The following is an 18,011-nucleotide window of genomic DNA, read 5'->3' as shown; positions in this document are numbered from 1 at the left end:
GCTCCTGCAGCCAGCATACAAAGCTGTATAACTTGGGTACAACCCTCAATAAAAGACTAACAATGACTGTGCTCACGTCCTGGACTCTTTACTTCTCCTCCTCCGAGTCGTTGGTGAAATGTTAGAGAAGCTCGGGTCTGTGAAGGTCACCCAACGTTCCCTCTGTCGGTTAAACTTCCAGGTTTTAGTTTTTAGCATAAACTGTAAATAAAAATGGAATGAAGTTCTCCCAATATCCAGGAGTGAAGCTGAAAACCACCTGGTTATGAACACTGCCATCTTTGGGATTTTGAGCTCCATCGTTCGCAGAAGCAACAGTGGGATCGGAACCAATCAATTTACACGATCGACCCTCAGCTGTCAAACATGACGTCTCACCTGGTTTTTATAGCATCAAATAATTAAATAGAACCAAATTTGAACATGCAGCTGTCATAACTTACGTAAATGACAGGAATCATCTTTTAGAGATATTTACCTATCACATCCAATAAGATGGAGGGGTTTATGACCGATACACCAGGGGCCAAACAACGAAGCTTTGGCTATGGTCTATTGTCTTGGCTAAAAACTAAGAATCAAAGTGAAAGCAGCAAAGGCCTGAATCATGTCTCTGTAAGAACACTGCATCCTGCTTTAACCATAACTCCCACATATCGTTCAGCAAGTGGCCTCTTCCTCTGAACTACAGTTCTTCTAAAAGATTGTAAACATTACTCCCTGTCTTACTGTTACCTCCCGTCCACAATCATCCATTTCATGTATTTTAATTTAGCTTGACTTCTCAGTTTAATTGTTCGTTGGCAAATTGAGCTGTTTATCATGAAAGGTGATGTGTTTGCATTAATTCATTAAGGACTAAAATAAATCTATTCACTTCTTTCTTTTCAGACATTTGTTTATTTTAATGTTTGTTTGGAAAGTTCACTTGTGTGCCTTTATTTGTTACCTTCATTCTTCATATTTTAAACATGTTACTCTTCATCTTAATAAAATTCTGATTCTCGAGTTGATCACTGGTATTTCACACATCAGAGCCACATCACAAACGTACACCTCATGTGTCTTTATTGATCTATTCATGAGAAATTATACATCGGAACCACAGGGTGGAGCTGAACGAGCAAAAAAAACAGATACCATCCAAACTGATAACCTTGTGTATTATTTTTTGTTTTCTCTCCTAAAGCACATGTTCATTAAATACAGTTAAACACGAGACACGGCAGCTGACGCCAACGATGCCTGCAACAGACAGAAGAGCGGACGAGGGAGGAAGTGGGAAATGTTGTGGCGTCCGTCTGCTTCACAAGAACTTCCTGCGTGGATCATGTTGGGGTCAAGCTCTGGAAGAGAAAGAAATGTAAACCGTTAGAGAAGGAGGGAGGGACAGAGGGAGGGAGTGTGTGTGTTGAAAGACGAGAGAGACGAACCTCTGTAGTGACCAATAGGAACAGATTATTCATAAACATCCTTCTTGTCTGCGATGTACTGGACAATCTCCTCAGGAGTCATCAACTTCTCTGCCTCTGCATCTGGGATTTCAAAGCCTGAGAAAGAAGAAGAAACACACTGAGGAAAAACACCAACCAACAAACACCGGCTCTTATTTCTAATGTTCAGAGCTGCACTTGAAGGCACCACACCCTAAAATAAAATGCACAAATGGACTCCCGGCTGCTCAGAGTCCTGTTAAACCGGCTAAAGACGTGATAAACTCTTTGCTGTCTTGTCAAATTAGCGCGTTTCCCCTGATGTCATGTTTCTATCACTGCCGATTAAAACCTGAATCTTCTGCAGTCACAAACCTAAACCATCAATTTGTAGAATTCCACTTAGAGATTCCTGAGCGAGCAGCTGCTGCACAGACAAGTCAAAGTCAAGTCACTCACCGAACTCGTCCTCCATGGCCATGATGATCTCCACCTGGTCCAAGCTGTCCAGACCCAGGTCTTTCATGAAGTGGGAGGACGTCACCAGCTGAGGAGCAGAAAAGCAACACATAAAATCACACAAACACAACAATAGTGACACAACAACCTTTCAGTCCCTGTTAGAGGTCAAAGGGTCAGCGGGACCCACTCACCCTCTCTGGGTTGATCTTGTCGTAGAGCTTCAGCACGTACATGACGCGGCCTTTGATGGTCTCTAAGGTGAGGGGGGGCAGGTCGCCATACTGTCGGCACAGGACGCCCACTGAGGAGACCTGGGGGGTGGGGGTGTGGGGGGAAGAGTCAGAAACAGAGCCGACACCAAACTGGGCTGATCATCATACAGTTAAATTATATTGATCTTTTGTTAACGACGTTACAAAGAACTTAAATAATAATTAAATGATCGAACGGGAGCAGAGAAAACAATATTATGATAAATAGGGTTTGTCAAGGTTAATAATTAAAAGCCAATGTCAATCATCTTTAAACGCTAGAAGATTTTTGTTTGAAGGAAATTTTAAAGAAGCTGTGAATTCCAAAATGAAGGGATCTGATCGCAGAGGAGTGTGTGTGTGTCTGTTGTGTGTCTGTAATTTTTTACTCTTTGGTGATGGCTTTATTTGTAGGACTTCCAGAGATTATCCTTCCTTTAACTAATTGCTTGACTCACACACAACAACTACAAATCATCATGTTTCCCGATTACAGTAAATGCACTAACACAACAACCTCAGGATTACATTGTTTTACAATCGGAGCTCCATGCTTCACGTAGCTGAGAAGAATGAACCACACACTGTCTACAGGCGGTTGTGTGGCTGTTGTGTGACGGTTGTGTGTCTGTATCCGGAACGACAGTAAAGTGCAGCAGACACAAATTAAACAACACATGTGTCAGTGAACTCAATCCAACTTCGCTAGCTAGCTTGTTAGCCAACAACAAAACATGGCCAATGTGTGCGCAGAAGAACGACGCGTTTCCCGGTCGGTAGATTAAACAACGTGTCGGTGGATGATAACTGAAGACAGAACGGACCGACCCCCCGCCGCCGCGGGGCCGGGACAGACAAGGTGAACCGGGCACATTTGAAAGGCGTCGGTAGGTCACAGCGTCGCGCGCTAGGCCCACCGACGGCTCAGGGTTACCGGGGACTCACCGGGCTCTGGCCGAGCCACCGCGTCCTCCGGCTGCCGGCGGCGAAGGAGACGGGTCGGTGAAGGGCCGCCGCGGGGCCGACAGCGGCTCGGACCGCCGGGCTGCCGGAGCAGAGCCGCAGCGAGGGCCGGGAAAGCGAGCGGAGACACTGCGTCAGGACACGGGCCGCCATAACGGAGAGAGGTGACTGGAGCTCCCGGCGTGCAACGCGAGGAAGAAGCAGAGTCAAGGGCTCCGCGACGCGCATGCGCACAGAGCGAAGTGCATATCCTCCTTGCGGGTTTTTTAATTTCTTAACTTAACTTTCTTTACGCGTTAAATCATTTACTGCAAATATATGTATTCTAAAGAATGAATCACATTTTGTTTTTAATTAACAAAAAGTAAAACACGAAAGTGCTAAATAGCTGGAGAAAACCAATCGAACGCAGAATAATTCTACGGATTAATGATAATAGTAATACATTTTATTTATAAAGCAGCTTTTAAAAATAGAGTTTACGAAGTTATTTGACAGCAAAGCAACACAAGCAGATATAAGATTAATAACAACGTTATTACGATGCAGGAGGCCAGACCACCACGTTTACGTAATCGTAAATAAGGTTTAAATAGTGTTTAAATCAAGTTAATAAAAATGTCACGTGCAAACTTAAAAACATAAAAGCAGTAATATGACAATAAGATTAAATGAACAAGCAAAATAAAAGGTAATACAAATAAACAGTTAAAGCTAATCACATGAAAGTTAGTATATACATGTGCTATAAGAAGCTTCATGTATTAAAGCACAAGGATATTCTAATGCTTAATTTAAATATTTAACATCCTCAGAACAAAGAAGAACAAATGTAGTTTATTATAGTTTGAGTGTATTCATCGATGACTCTGCACTCGGCTCCTCGGGTCTGGAGGGGAACTCATCCATCGCAGTCAGTTGACGTCTCACAGAAAAGATCCCGAACACATCGATGCGATAGAGGATTTTGTTTTAATCGATTAATCGTCGCTGGCTCGTGTTTTCCTCCCGACTCGGAGTCATGGAGTTGTCCGAGCTACTGTACAACAAAGCGGAATACATCGAGACGGTAAACACGCCCGGTCCCCGCTGTGTGTTAGCCGGCTAGCCGCTAGCTGTGTGGCTAGCTGCCGCTGCACAGGGCGTGTTGTTGGACTCACTGAAACGTTCATTGTGCTCAGATGAGACAGGAAATAAAGACAAATACACACAAATATCAATACACGTGTTAACCAATGTTTGTGTTTGTGTTTCAGGCTTCCGGTAACAAAGTGAGCAGACAGTCGGTTCTGTGCGGGAGTCAAAACATCGTCCTCAATGGGAAAGTAAGGGACCAATACAGTAAACATGGCTGCCATTGGTTTATAGCTATAATACATCTTATTTACTATAAATGACACCGTGCAACAGAGCATGTAAACACACAATAATACATGTAAAGCAAAGGCAGTGAGTGAAATCAGATAAGAGACATGGGTGTGTTAGATTTGGTCAGTTGAATAGTGCTGGATTATAAGTTTATTTGGATGTAAATATGATATTCTTGTGTGTCTCTGTGTGTGTGTGTGTCCGTGTGTCCTCCAGACCATTGTCATGAACGACTGCATCATCAGGGGAGACCTGGCTAACGTCCGGGTGGGCAGACACTGCGTGGTGAAAAGCCGGAGTGTGATTCGACCGCCTTTCAAAAAGTTCAGCAAAGGGTAAAGCACCTGCTTCCTAACAGCAAATACTACAAACATGTTATTTTATTGTCTGTATGATTCAAACCTCAATCATCACGTGTGCATTAGTGATATCGCTTGGTTGCAGTATTCGAACAAGGGCTCTGCGATATGAAGTACTCACCAAGCATGTGTTGTTATTATTAATCTGGATATAGAAGCCGATCCACTTCTGGCAACGGGTGCAAATGTAGTTTAATGTTCCGCAGAAGCGTTTAAGACCCAGAAGAGACTCAGAAATACGACTACGAAGTCTCAGTAGTTGCAATGTGTCTGGTACACAACCGGTATGTACTAACCAGTGAGCTGTTTGTGTAGATATTGTGTGTTTAACTCCTGATTGCTCAAACTCTGTCACCTCTCTCTGTTTCCTTTCAGAGTGGCGTTCTTCCCGCTGCACATTGGAGACCACGTCTTCATCGAGGAGGACTGCGTGGTCAACGCAGCTCAGATCGGTTCCTATGTCCACATCGGCAAGAACTGTGTCATAGTGAGTGCAAAGAAACAGGAATACAACCAGGACAGAAAGGGGAGAGTGTGTAGAGAGACACAATCTGCTGCAGTGTCTCTTGCCTCTGGTGAAACAGTCACATGTTAGTCATGTTCAGATTACCCGGAGCCACAAGAAACTACTGACGAGCTTCAGTGAGCAGACACAGAGCTCTGTTGGAATATGAAGGGAAACTTGAATGTTACGTGTAGCTGACTAGCAGTTTGGCTCCAGTAGTCACATTACATCTCATTGTAATTGCTAATATGAGGAAGAGCTGAATTTAAAGTGGTTAAACAGATTGAGAACTCTATTAATTGTTCATTAACACATGTATTGACTGTCTGATTAGTTGTTTTTCATTTTACTGGTTGATAGCAGGATGTATAAAAAAGAAGAAATAGGAAAAGGGCTCATTAGATGTCAAAGGGAGTCAAACACTCAAATGTTAGGGATGAGTTTCTGTCTTAAAGAAGTTAATTTTGGTCAGAGCACTTTACATTGACCCCACCACCACTTGTCCTCTGCACAAATGACACATAGAGTCAGTAGATGTTTGTTCACTTGCTTTTCTCCATTGTGTGTGTTGCGTTCAGGGCCGTCGCTGTGTGCTGAAGGACTGCTGCAAGATCCTAGACAACACTGTGCTTCCTCCTGAGACCGTGGTGCCGCCTTTCACCGTCTTCTCCGGATGCCCAGGTCAGCGAAACATAAAGCCAGCACACACAAGACCCCGTCCACCTCCTGTGTGTCTTAACCTGTTCTAATCTGTGTCTCTCTCAGGTCTTTTTTCAGGAGAGCTCCCAGAGTGCACGCAGGACCTGATGATTGATGTCACCAAGAGCTACTACCAGAAGTTCCTGCCTCTCAGTCAGATCTGAGACACACACTGGAAACCCTCAGCAGGGTCCAGTCCCTTCCCGTCAGGGCTGGGTCCTGACTGTCAGACTGAAATGGACTTTGAGTGCTCACCTTCTGTTCGTCATCTCCTCGGATGTCTGGAGCTTCTCCGATGAAGGAAAAACAATTGGTCCTGTTTAGATATATGATGTGTGTGGAAAGCTCGTAATTAAAGGAATATGGTAAAGCTGCAGGAGGCGGTTTGTGTGTTTGCAGCTCCAGATTGACAGTCTGTTGAATTTGGAAAGACAATGGGTTGTTATGAAACTGCAAACCACACGCTCTTGTTTACCTCCCCAGCTTGTCTGAGATAAAAACTCCTCAGTATTTTTCTGTTTCCTATAAATGCTTTGCTCTTCACAAGTTATTTTTTGGTTATTTATGATATTTCTCCAGGTCGGTGTGCTCACAGAAACCCAGAGAAAGAAAGACGCCCTTGTGTGGGAAGTTGTCGCTCTTTGTCAGCGGCAGTGGGTGAAGATGTGGAGGAGCTGGAAAGAATAGAAGGTGAAGGGTGGAGGTGTTTGAAGGATGTGGGAACACAGCTTGTAAGATACTGTAAAACATCAATGGACCAAAGCAGCAGCAGCTGTGTTTGAGAAGGTCGACTGTACAGGTGCATTATTCATAGCCACAGATCAGAAGCACACTGTTTAAGTCACTGTCATTTTATTTTTAATGTTGAAGAACATGTTTATTTGCTCTCACCTTCCACGTAATTTGTCATTCTTTAATATGACGTGAGATTTTACTTCAATGTATGATTCAACTTCAAAAAATCAAGTGTTGCTGTTGAAGTCTGGCTCCTGTGTGCTTTGCCTCTGTCACTTCCTGTGAGCGATACCACAGCCAGAGCCGTCAACTCAAATAGTGAAGCATATAAATAAATAGAAATGCTTTAAAAATCTGCCCAGTGTGAGTCTGACTCGGTTCTTTTGATTTTTCTTCTTTTAATATGTGGGGTATTGACTCCTGGCAATGTTTTCATGAGTGGGTTCACAATGTTTATGTGCTCGAGCATGCAAATGTTGAAACACACCAGACTTATGACTATCACATTATTCTGGATATTGTAAATTGGTGATTGGTGAAGTGGAAAATACTATTTAAGACAGAGATAAAGATTAAAAGGTAACTTGAATGTCACTCAGGAGAGTTCATACCTCCGCCTTGGCCCAGAAGTTCCCCTTCAATTCAATCAAGCTGCAACAAACTGCACAGCCTCATAGATATCTGTCACATTAATAAGCCTGATTTTAATCCAGATCCTCAATTTATTCCCTTCCTGAAAATACAGAAAAATATCCAGTAATGTTAAAGTGAAATAAATAATCCTGGATCTGTTCCCTGATACGTATCTGAATCAAAATTTAACAGGTTCTTCACTGATCAACATCCTTCCACCATGTCAGAAAAGACTAAACAACTTGTTTGTGTACAATATGTCACAGAACAACTGTGAGCCACCAACAGTAAACAAAGACCGTTCATAGTTTTATATTCAGTGTTTCTCACCAACAATACTTTTTATTTTATTATTATTCCTTGAATTCCTTTTCTCCATGACACATTTGTAATAGTCCTGCAGCGACGTCACCACACTTTCTACTGCTGTCCTTTAGCGCCACCTAGTGGTTTGCAGCAGAGCTTCTCTCTGAACGCTGATCCTTGTCGGATCATTTATTTTGACCTTCGATGCACCAAATGCACAACTCGTGTATTTCAACAATGATCAGTGCAGGGAGATATTATTTGTACTTCTAAAACTTAGTTTCCTGTGCAGATTTGTCTCATTTCAGTCCCTGGACGACTTTCGATCAAACAAATTAAATATTCATTTTTTTTAATGAAACAGTCCATCCACTTGCAACTCAATGGTTTTATTTGTTTTACAATGTGAACCACATATCATACCAACAATTAAATGTTAAGTATATAGATTAGCCATTTATTACTTTTTAAACAAATAAGTATCAAGAAACAGCTAATAATAGTGTTGGCTCCAGAGACACGTGGCATGAGTCAGACTTCTTGAAACAATGTGAATGAAGGCCTGTGATTGGCTCAGGGGAAGAAAAGAAAAAACACAAAGTGCCCACCCCTTCTCTCATAACCAGAATAATCAGTGGGCTGGGAAGGGGAGGGGGGGACTGCACCACCCTGCTCACAGCCAACTCTCGTGAATTTCTGTTTTTCTATCGGCACTCTCCTCCTTGTCATCCATCAGACACTGGGAGGTCACAGGTACTCGTTATGTTTCAGCCTGAGATGCTACCGAGGAGAATCAGAGAGCGAGTTAAGGGTCGAAGGGAAATAAAAACATATTCTTAAAGCATTCCTCTGATATAATGAAGAGCCGGGGTGGACAGGCGGTCAGGTCAGTCCTCAGGATTCTAACTGTCTCCGACCCTCGCTGCCATGATGCCTCCGCAGGTCTGAATCCCAAACTCACCCGACTCTAAATGTGACGTTTAGGGTTTAATTCCTATTCAAGATCCTTCCTATGTTGCATTAGTCCCTCGACCTGTGATAGCGGACGCTGCCTAAAACCTGATTTAAATTTAGACCCTGGTTTATTGTTGCTCTTCCGAGTAATCAGAGGCTTTCTGTGTGTAGACAAATCAAATCTCACTTTTCAAATATTAGGTTAATATTTTCAGTCTTTTTTTTTTTTTACACTCCTATGCAAGAACAGAAAAAATAAAAAATATGCAGAACTCTTCATTTGACATTATCAACAACTCTCAGCCCGATTCCTTTTCCGACTAGCCAGCGATCATGTTCGAGTATAAACAGCCAAAGTGAATGCAAGAAGAGGGAAATAAAAATGAAATCCGTGACCAAAATGTAACAGAGGTTAAAAACTGGCATGCTTTTTTATACAACTTAACAAAACCTACGTTTCCAGGTTATAAAAGTGAAGGGGGAGTGAGCAAGTCAACGACAGTCAGGAGAAGAGGGAAGAGATCATTGATATCACATGAGTCGGCTCCAGTGGGTATTTACAGGCAGAAAGTCACTGTATCACTACTACAGCTGAGCATCGCTAGAAATATCCATCATTGATTTTAATAACTAGACAACACTGTCATTGTTTACACTCTGTTAGCTTCCTATGCAACATGAAAGCATTTTCCACCTTCACAAACAAGTTTTTTTTAGATTTAACTCCAATTATATTTTGTTAATACCCTAAAATATTTATATATATATATATATATACACACACATATACACAGTACCAGTTTATATTACTTTACAAATAACTATATATACCCACGTGTCTGACTCGTGTGATCTCAGTGTCTCCGGCTCCGCTCCTTTACAGAAGGCAACAACCATTTCAAGAACTAAACGAGCCCAGAGTTGCATCATCCTGTACCAAGTTTAAAAAAAAAAAATAATAAACAAAAACAATAAACAACAAACCCATTCACATCTTATTAATGCACGCACCCCTTGTACAAAAAGCCGACCATTTCCCCAACAGCCGACCAAACACTGCAGCCTGATCAGCCAGCGACTCCAGTGTTTGGTCGCCCTGTTGAGAAAGGCTACCTTCATAAGAACATTTCTGTGATTTATGCTTCCGTTACAGCACCGATTATCGTCCAGTACTTTCCATCATTAATCAGGGAAAGAACCCCCCCCCCCAGAGTCTCTGAGCACAGGTTGAGCCCACATGCAGACGCCCCACATCCCGATCACTTTTCTTAAAGAGTGAACGAGGAGAGTGCGCGACAGCTCCGTTTCTAATCATATCCCGTTATGACTTCTTCTGAGCACCGACAGATAATCAATGTGTGGACCTGTTCAGGGCTGGACAAGGCTACAACTTGGATACAAAGGAAGAGCCGATTTATTTGCATGAGTTGGAAGTGAAAGCTAAGTGCAGAAAATCCTTATTACAACTCATCAGAATAATAACACTATCACATAAAACATGAGCTGCTTTTATAATAAGTACAGGGTCGAGGGGGGAAGAGGGCGTCACAGTCAACAAACAGGCCGTCTGTGAAGCTATACCACAAAGAAGGTTTTTTCCTTTGTTATCCTTAACAAAAAAACAACGTAAAACAGGAGAGAAAACAAGGTGGAGAGAACAGTGGCAAAGGATTTTTAACACTGGTGGTTTAAAAACAAAAATGGTGACTGGCTTAACTGAATCAAGTCACCGTTGAAGCAGAGTAGTTTAATCTTTATGTCCAAACATCAATAGCCTGCTATTGGTAGTTCCACGCGGCCTGATAACCAGAGAAATGTGGCTGGTTCCGAGCACATGAGGCCGGATGATGCCACAGATGTTCTCGAATTAGCGAATGAGCTCCACCAGACGTCAACTAAGAGCTGCGATGATGAAGTAACAGAAAGAAACCGCTGGGTTGTTTGACACAGAGCTGTGTCTCTGATAGAGCAGGGTCCAACATTTGGCGAGCAACTTGATTCACTGAGTGAGATGATTTGATCATGGCCCTCACTTCCTTATTAAGGTGGTGGGTGAGGATGAGTGAGGTTAAGGGAGGGAAGGGCACAAATGTGTCAAGGATCAAGTGGCTTCTACTTGTAAAGCAGCACAGTGCATTTTCAACTCTTTGACAACTGTCTGCATCCCAGAACGTGTTGGTTCCTTCATTGTCTCCTTTCCAGGGTAGCGATGTCTGAGGAGTGTGTGACGGTGACCAGTCCTCCCAGTCTCTCTCACGCACAGTGTCCCGATTGCAGAGCAGTGATTTGTAGTAATAGTGTCGGAAAAGGAGACAAGGAAAATAATGCATCCAACATCTGATTAGAATGAACTGAGAACCTACAGTCCTATTTTCAACTTGGGTTCTTTTCCACAGCCAGGCATCCGAAGCATCAGTCCGTCCATCTGTCACATATCAGCCCATTCACCCCACCTTTCCCTGCCATGGCTGTGAAAGCTCCCCCCCCACCCTCTCATACACATCTGCAGGCAAAAGATCAGATCATCCTGTTACGTTTGTGAGTAGGAGAGTCTGTGATGACATCACTACACTGGGTGGAATTTCGTTTCCTGGTTCCTACGCCTCCAGCGGAGGCAGAGCCTGTAGAGTCCAGATGCAGAGCCATCTCCTCTGAGATGAAAGTGTTCAGGTCCACGTCTTGGAGTCCATTGCGCCTGCTGCGGCACACCGGCCCAGCGCCAGAAGAACCACCTCCGGCAGCACCGCCCCCATTACTGCTGCTCCCGCTCACATGTGTGGGAGAACCTGGAGCACCGGAGCGCACACTGATGCTCGCCATGGCTCCACTTAGACCTAAAGTGGGGACGGGACGAAGAGGAGAATGAGACAAGAGCAACGCTGGATGGAGAAATAAGACAGATGGGGCGCTTGATTTCCAGATAGCACAGTATTGTGTCAAAAGTTTTGCAATATCGCTACACTGATAAGTCTGATTTCATATCTGTAGCCATGTTTGTGGATTCTTTTGAGTAAAGCAACAGTGAATCACGACCCAGCAAACACATTCATCAGTCCAATACTCATTAGGTTAAAATATGTAGTTAAGAAAGCACACAGCAAGTAATCAGCTCTTTGATAATCTAGCCTTTGTTAGTGTCATTTGCTCAGACTGTCTCTATTTTGGATTCTAGACAACAACGTAGGTCATGAAGTTCGTGTTTCTTCAGAGAGGCATTGTTAGGAAAGCACTTGGAGCTGCCATCTCACAAAAACACAGGTCCCCACTTGGTGCCAAAGCTTTGGCTGAACAAAATGACTCCTACAGCAATAAAAACACACATGATTGCAGTGCCTGTGACTTAACAAGGGAGGTGACAGGTGCAGCTTCCAACCACACTGTGGTAAACTGATCAAGAAACCATTACTATCCCTGAACTGAGGAATGAAAGAGGTGTATGATTGTCCTCAAGTATGTTAAGGGTTCACGGTGGAGCTTGTTTTTAAAGATCATGAGTAAATTGAAATCATTTGGTCAATCCTGACACACACAAACATCACGGGTGAAAGGCAAGAGGTATCTGATAACGGAGAAAGACAGACTGAAATGTCCTGACACAGATGGAACTTGTGTATCTGTAACCTTAACCACCAAATGCCTGACATAACCTGCCCTCACCCTCAGCTACACTCAGCCGGCCCCTTTAAATGTGAGGTCCTTCAGATAATATACTGAATATTGGTTTTGGTTTTAAGAGATGTTTGCTCTCGTAAACACATACACACATGAAGGTCTAAAGAAGTGAGGCCTTCGCTCACCATTGGCCAGCACTGACATGCCCTTATCTCTGAGCCTCACGTGGCAGATATGATGACTGGAGGACAAACAAACTCTCGTTTACGCTCATGCAAACTCACATCCTGTAGTTCCCGCTAAGACAACAACACCAGTGGTACCACTTGTTTTCTGTCCAACAATGTATCTGCCTCCAGTGTCATCAAGATTCTTTTTTAAGGTGTCTAGAATTTGTACTAGTGTCCAAGCTATGAGTGAAACTTATACTTAAATCAGACTTACCATGCAGTGCTATGGCCTCCCTGAAGGGCTGGAGGTCTGCCTCCACAGACGAGCCCGTCTCCGATGGTGAATTGGCTCGACTAGGGGCCACCATGGCCAGCCGGGAGTTAGCCCTGCTGCTCCTGTGTGGTGGTGCTTTGCCGCACAGAAAGCTGATGAGATCCTCCCTGCGAATGGTTCTCCGGCGCTTTTTCACCCAGGCCAACATGTCCTGAAATCCAATGCAAGAGTTCTGTGTAAACCTAATGCAGTCAGGTCCAGATGTAGGAAAACTTGAGGTGCCTTCCAAGATGCAGAGGGAGAATGAGACCCACCTTATTACGGCGTTGATGGCCTATTTGGATGCCCCAATCAAAGCTTCTCTGATGGGCCTCCACACTCTCTGCGTGGTGGGAGACAACGTTAAAATAACTATCATCAATTCCAAATTAAGTGCTAACATATGGTTCCTTTTATTAGAATTAGAGTTTTAATGTATACCGTTAATTTAATTCTATACTTTACAGATCAGATTATCAACAGATAGTGTGTTAACCTCCAGATGGAATGATCAACTCCTCACTAGCTCAACAACTTAAAATCTTGGGTCTTCAAATCCTGACATGTTAATTGTGAGTAATAATAAAAAAAGATAATCAATTCCTTGAATAGAGCTATACAAAAAACAAGCCCTATGAAAGAGATGTGAATTAACAAGTAACAGCCTTGTTCCTGTACTGATGGGAGCGAAACACAAACAGTAGGTGTAGTTGTTGGCACATCAGTGAATCCTGCTCAAGAGCACAAGGGCAGGCACAAGAGGGTGACGTGGGCAAATACCTTTGTAGAGGTTGGTGACTGCTGTAGCGGCGTTCTGAAATGGCACCCACAGTGACAGGCCCTGCTGGTGGCATACTCTGTCTGTGGGAGGAAAGGGAACATGTGGTTGGTTTATATACGTGACACGAAGCCATGCGAAACAAATAAAATCAAAAATAAATAAACAAGCAAGGACACTGGAGAGCTAGAGGACAACAACACATCGGAAGAAGGGGCGACAAAGTCCGGTGCTTATGGAGGATGAGGTGAAGATCATTTCCATTCGCCATTTTGTCTTGCATCTACATTTGCAGGGACAGGGTTCGTGGGGCATTAAAATAACTGTGGGCTAGCGCTAACATTAGATGGCTAGCTGGGCCAGCGGCTGGCTTGGTGGGAAAGCACTGACACGCCAACTTAACTGCGGCCTCAGCAGTAAAGTTGCAAAGACATGTCAAACATGCCAAACGAGGGGGGAAAGGACTCGCCAAAATAAAAGCAGCCGTGTTGGATCTGCTGCAGTCCCGAGGACACACGAGCACCACAACACACTCGAGACAGACCAACACTTCCACATCGAAGCAATAATATACTCGCCATTTTGTGCTTATAACGCGTTGCAGAACTGCTCACTCAGCAGCAGCAGCACGGATGTTTTTTTAAAAAGCACGTCCACACAAACCACCGCTGCGGGACTTTCCCCCAGTTAAAGCGGGACATTATTATAGGAGCTCGCGGCCGGAGGAACGGACCGCGGCGGTGACAGCGTTCGAGAGACTGTCATCTGGGAATGTCGCGTAGCTACGGTTGTTGTTACCATCGCCATTTTGTTACTAGCATGGCTACGTTAGCTGGAGTCTTTTAACTTGGTGTCAACAAGGTGGCTTCGCTGACAAAAGATAACCCCTGTGATCCCGGGACCCTCGGCTGTACGAGTCGAGCTTTGTGTTGGGTGGTTTACAATCGAAACGGGCGGAGGTTCGAGTCCGCCACTGTTTTTCTGCCGCTGGCTAGCACAAAGCTAGCTAAATTTAGTATTGCAAAATCAGCTGTAAACGCTACCCCCCGTACTGACCAGCGAGTTAGCATCTAAGCTAGTTAGCATCCAGGCAGCATTGACGCTGGTGGTAGTGGACGGTAACGGGGAGGTATACTGCCTGGATGCTAACCCCCCGAGCCCGCGGGCGGCTCCAGCGGTACTGACGCTGCCCCCGGACCCACAACACACACACACACAAAGACGCGGGGATGTTTTTTTTGGACCTTTGTATAACTGTGCTACGGCGGTAGCGGAGTTCTGGAAGAGGTGCCACAGTTTCTCCTGGTCGTTGTCGGCCTCCTCCTCGCTGGGCTCCCTCTGCTCCGCCTCGGCCAAGCACTGCCGCTCCCATTTTGAGAACCAGTGCTCGGGTCCGTGTTCCTGTATCTCCGAGTCCCCGTCTTCCTTCTTCTCCTCCATTTAGCGCAACCGCACTCGAGGAGGTGCGCGTTTAATCTGTGTGAAATCGTGCTGATCGGGCCCGTGTTGAGAGTAATGAGGGAGAATAATGGATATTACTACAGTTTTGACTTGTCCGCACTGGAACATAAGCTTCCTCTATGCTAGCAGCTGCATCAGGGAGGAGACGCTTAGCTCACTGTTTTTCCTAGTAGCCGACGTCGGTTTATATATACAACGCACACTATCCTGTGATGCGCTTCGTCCCGCCCCTCGCCGTGGATGCCAACGAGGATTGGTCAAGCGAGGCCTTAAGGGTGGGCTTTAGGTCTGTTTTTTGAATTTGATTGGAGCAGCGCTTCGTCCGTCACCGCATTGACACAAAAGAACCTCGGTACAAATGACCCACAAAGTAAAGCTAGCAAGAGAGCACAGTTAATAATATAATATAAAATATATGTATTGCTATTAAAATTGTATTATTTTCCTCTTTGAGCTAATTTAGTTGTTAGATAGATACGTTATTGATTCAAAAGGGAAATTGAGGCATCCAGTAACACACAAAAAAGTCAAAAACAAGAGCTTATGAATAATAAAAGGTCAAAGTGAGTAAAGAATAAGTTCACTGCAGTGAGAGGAAACTCTCGCCACTAGAACTACCTCAAAGCTGTCACTGTAAAGAAGTATGTGCTAATAGAGATGTTGACATTACAAGTATTTTAAGTATAAGGTGATTGAAAGACAAGTGACCGACACAGAGTACTGAAGCCAGATATAAATACAGATTTATTTATAAATAAGTGATGCTTTACAAAGTTGTGTAGACTAGTATAGCCTGTCAAAGTATAGTACCAAAAAAAAAGAAGTGAAAAACAGTGAGAAAAAAGAGTCGAACTTCAAACCCAAGACTAGAGATATAACATCTATAAAATAGATAAAGATGAACATAGATATTTTCACCTTTTAGAAAATAATCATTATTTTCATATCCTAAATTTAGAAAAGCTTTATAACTTCCTGGTATGAAATGAACAACACTTAGTGAAATGAAACAAAACAGAGTGAGCCAGACAATATGAAAAACTCAACTGCGACATTGTTTGACTGGATTCATCCACTGGATGGTGCCATTGACACAGGATGTAAAGAGGAGTCAGCTCCAGGCAGTTCTGGTTTCTTCACTGCAGATGAGGATTAGCTAAGGGCTGGACCAGTAACATACAGAGGAACACTGTCTTGGTGAGGGGACAATTCTTCTTTGGTTGTCTGTTGTCCTACACAATGGAAAAACAAATCGACATCATTGTTAATTACAGGCCCCACTTCAAATGTTGTGGATTGCAGGTTTTATCTGATGGACCCACAATTCAAGTACTTTGAATGTGCTTCATCTATTAGTGCCTAGTTAGTGCCTCTTTTCTGAAAATGATCTATAGTAGTACAATACTTCTAAAAACAAGCAGCCCCTGGAAACCTTTGAGAACTAGTTTCATGAGCCTCACCAGAACAGGCTGTATATCGAATACACAAAAAAGACATAATTGTAGATAAATTAGGGTTAATAGCTACAAATGATCCACAAGAAGCGGATGGCCGAAGCTATTAAGTCTCTTCGAAGCGCACTAGACTGTATAATGGCATATGTAGAGTAAATCATTAAGCGGATTTTCCCCCTAGTCACTGTTTGTAAATATTATTTTTTTCACTTTTTGTATAACTTCTCTTATTTATATTTACAAGTTGTAAATAAATCAAATGCTGCAGGAAACTACAATGGAATAAAGAATAAACGCATTCATTTTTTACTTGAAGTAAAATCCTACAGTGAAAATCTACAAGTTTAATGGATAAAACTATGTATCTTTATTTGATTTAAGGGGTAATATATATAGCTTATCTTATCTTATCTTATCTTATCCTATATATATATATATATATATAAGATCAAATAAGATCAAATATAAAAATCCTTTAATAGTCCCAAAATGGGTAAATTTGCAGTATTACAGCAGCAAGAGTCAATAAGTACCATGCATTACTTAAGTGTAAGGAATATAAAAGAATATATAGAAAGATATGAATGCAAATAAACTAGTACAGCGTAAAGACAGGAAGAAATGTATGCAGTATTTATATACAATATAACAAGCATTACAAAATAATTTGCAATACTGCTCTGTTAACAAACAAGTATTTTAGTTTTTTGCAATAAGCTGCAGGAAAGCCATGAGCCCTTACAAATGAAATTAACTTATTCCAGTGCACAAGTTTCTTCTCTATGAAATCAATCCGTGTCATTTTCATTCATGGAGCCGCTTCTCGTTGGTACTATTCCACTCGGGATCGCATGCTCGCGCCGGATCCCCGCCGCTCAACATGGATGTGAACCTGGCCGGGGATGGGCCAGTGTTTGGATCTCCATGCGGATGTGACATTTCAGAGAAGAGCGCGACCGCCATTTTGAGATTTACCTCAGAACCCAGCACATCACGGCGCACGGGAGGAGCGGGTTGAGAGCCACACAGCTCAGGCCACCGTTGTATGACCGGGCACATTCCTCACCAGACACACGGGGGCTTTAGCTGGAAATGCAACGAGGGGCCGCGTCGCGTCGTTGATCGGTTTTTCTGCGGCGGTTCAGGCAGGATATCTCGGTTCATGTCGGGGCCGCGGCAACTCTGTCTCCGCTAACTTCAAAAATTAACAGCAGTGCTATTCCCCGTATTGGAAACTGGTTTGAATGGATAGCTTCTCCCTCCGCTCTCCCCCAGACGAGGGACAATCGGAGGAGCACACGGACTGGGGACATCGCCAGGAAAGTTGTTGAGCGTGTGTCTATTGCAAATGAGCCTTTGTTTTCATTGTTGTTGCACCTTTATCACGCGCTGGCTGCCCAGTGTCAGGTAGCTCCACGCTAGCCACCACCAGGGTATTTGTTCGTCGGGCTGCAGGTCGTGCTGTGAGTCGTCTTTCTGCCCCACATTTCCCGGGGTAAAGACGGGATTGATTTAGCTAATTTTTTTTTTGTCCGCGGGCCTCCCTCCTAGGAGC

The 18,011-nt window shown here is 43.6% G+C and overlaps 3 protein-coding genes across 3 annotated transcripts; 1 reads left to right on the top strand and 2 right to left on the bottom strand.

Moving 5' to 3' along the window:
* Positions 1–1,051: 1,051 nt before the first annotated feature.
* Positions 1,052–3,308, bottom strand: ndufab1b (NADH:ubiquinone oxidoreductase subunit AB1b). Its single transcript, XM_062407846.1, has 5 exons — positions 3,092–3,308; positions 2,087–2,206; positions 1,893–1,980; positions 1,434–1,550; positions 1,052–1,346 (listed from the first exon to the last, which is right to left on the bottom strand). The coding sequence occupies exons 1-4, from the start codon at positions 3,260–3,262 to the stop codon at positions 1,459–1,461; spliced, it is 471 nt and encodes a 156-aa protein (XP_062263830.1). The 5' UTR covers positions 3,263–3,308; the 3' UTR covers positions 1,052–1,346; positions 1,434–1,458.
* A 689-nt stretch (positions 3,309–3,997) lies between these two features.
* On the top strand, positions 3,998–7,132 carry dctn5 (dynactin 5). Its single transcript, XM_062407838.1, has 6 exons — positions 3,998–4,178; positions 4,366–4,434; positions 4,694–4,812; positions 5,212–5,323; positions 5,920–6,022; positions 6,107–7,132. The coding sequence occupies exons 1-6, from the start codon at positions 4,131–4,133 to the stop codon at positions 6,202–6,204; spliced, it is 549 nt and encodes a 182-aa protein (XP_062263822.1). The 5' UTR covers positions 3,998–4,130; the 3' UTR covers positions 6,205–7,132.
* A 955-nt stretch (positions 7,133–8,087) lies between these two features.
* Positions 8,088–15,170, bottom strand: hapstr1a (HUWE1 associated protein modifying stress responses a). The gene is made up of 5 exons (XM_062407814.1): positions 14,786–15,170; positions 13,544–13,624; positions 13,039–13,106; positions 12,725–12,935; positions 8,088–11,502 (listed from the first exon to the last, which is right to left on the bottom strand). The coding sequence occupies exons 1-5, from the start codon at positions 14,979–14,981 to the stop codon at positions 11,186–11,188; spliced, it is 873 nt and encodes a 290-aa protein (XP_062263798.1). The 5' UTR covers positions 14,982–15,170; the 3' UTR covers positions 8,088–11,185.
* Positions 15,171–18,011: the final 2,841 nt, after the last annotated feature.

This window comes from Platichthys flesus, chromosome 16 (genome assembly GCF_949316205.1).
Source record: "Platichthys flesus chromosome 16, fPlaFle2.1, whole genome shotgun sequence".
Lineage (NCBI taxonomy): Eukaryota > Metazoa > Chordata > Actinopteri > Pleuronectiformes > Pleuronectidae > Platichthys > Platichthys flesus.
The sequence above is the reverse complement of the archived record's forward strand: the minus strand, read 5'-3'. Positions and strand labels throughout refer to the sequence as shown.

What these genes read in the sequence shown, in the direction of transcription:
- ndufab1b (XM_062407846.1), bottom strand. Translation starts at nt 3,262, where the DNA reads ATGGCGGCCCGTGTCCTGACGCAGTGTCTCCGCTCGCTTTCCCGGCCC. An exon ending in GGTGGCTCGGCCAGAGCCCG is followed by an intron (nt 2,207 to 3,091) that starts GTGAGTCCCCGG and finishes CCCACCCCCCAG; the next exon opens with GTCTCCTCAGTGGGCGTCCT. An exon ending in ACAAGATCAACCCAGAGAGG is followed by an intron (nt 1,981 to 2,086) that starts GTGAGTGGGTCC and finishes TCTGCTCCTCAG; the next exon opens with CTGGTGACGTCCTCCCACTT.
- dctn5 (XM_062407838.1), top strand. Translation starts at nt 4,131, where the DNA reads ATGGAGTTGTCCGAGCTACTGTACAACAAAGCGGAATACATCGAGACG. An exon ending in AAGCGGAATACATCGAGACG is followed by an intron (nt 4,179 to 4,365) that starts GTAAACACGCCC and finishes TTTGTGTTTCAG; the next exon opens with GCTTCCGGTAACAAAGTGAG. An exon ending in TCGGCAAGAACTGTGTCATA is followed by an intron (nt 5,324 to 5,919) that starts GTGAGTGCAAAG and finishes TGTTGCGTTCAG; the next exon opens with GGCCGTCGCTGTGTGCTGAA.
- hapstr1a (XM_062407814.1), bottom strand. Translation starts at nt 14,981, where the DNA reads ATGGAGGAGAAGAAGGAAGACGGGGACTCGGAGATACAGGAACACGGA. An exon ending in CGTAGCACAGTTATACAAAG is followed by an intron (nt 13,625 to 14,785) that starts GTCCAAAAAAAA and finishes TTCCTCCCACAG; the next exon opens with ACAGAGTATGCCACCAGCAG. An exon ending in AGTCACCAACCTCTACAAAG is followed by an intron (nt 13,107 to 13,543) that starts GTATTTGCCCAC and finishes CCCACCACGCAG; the next exon opens with AGAGTGTGGAGGCCCATCAG.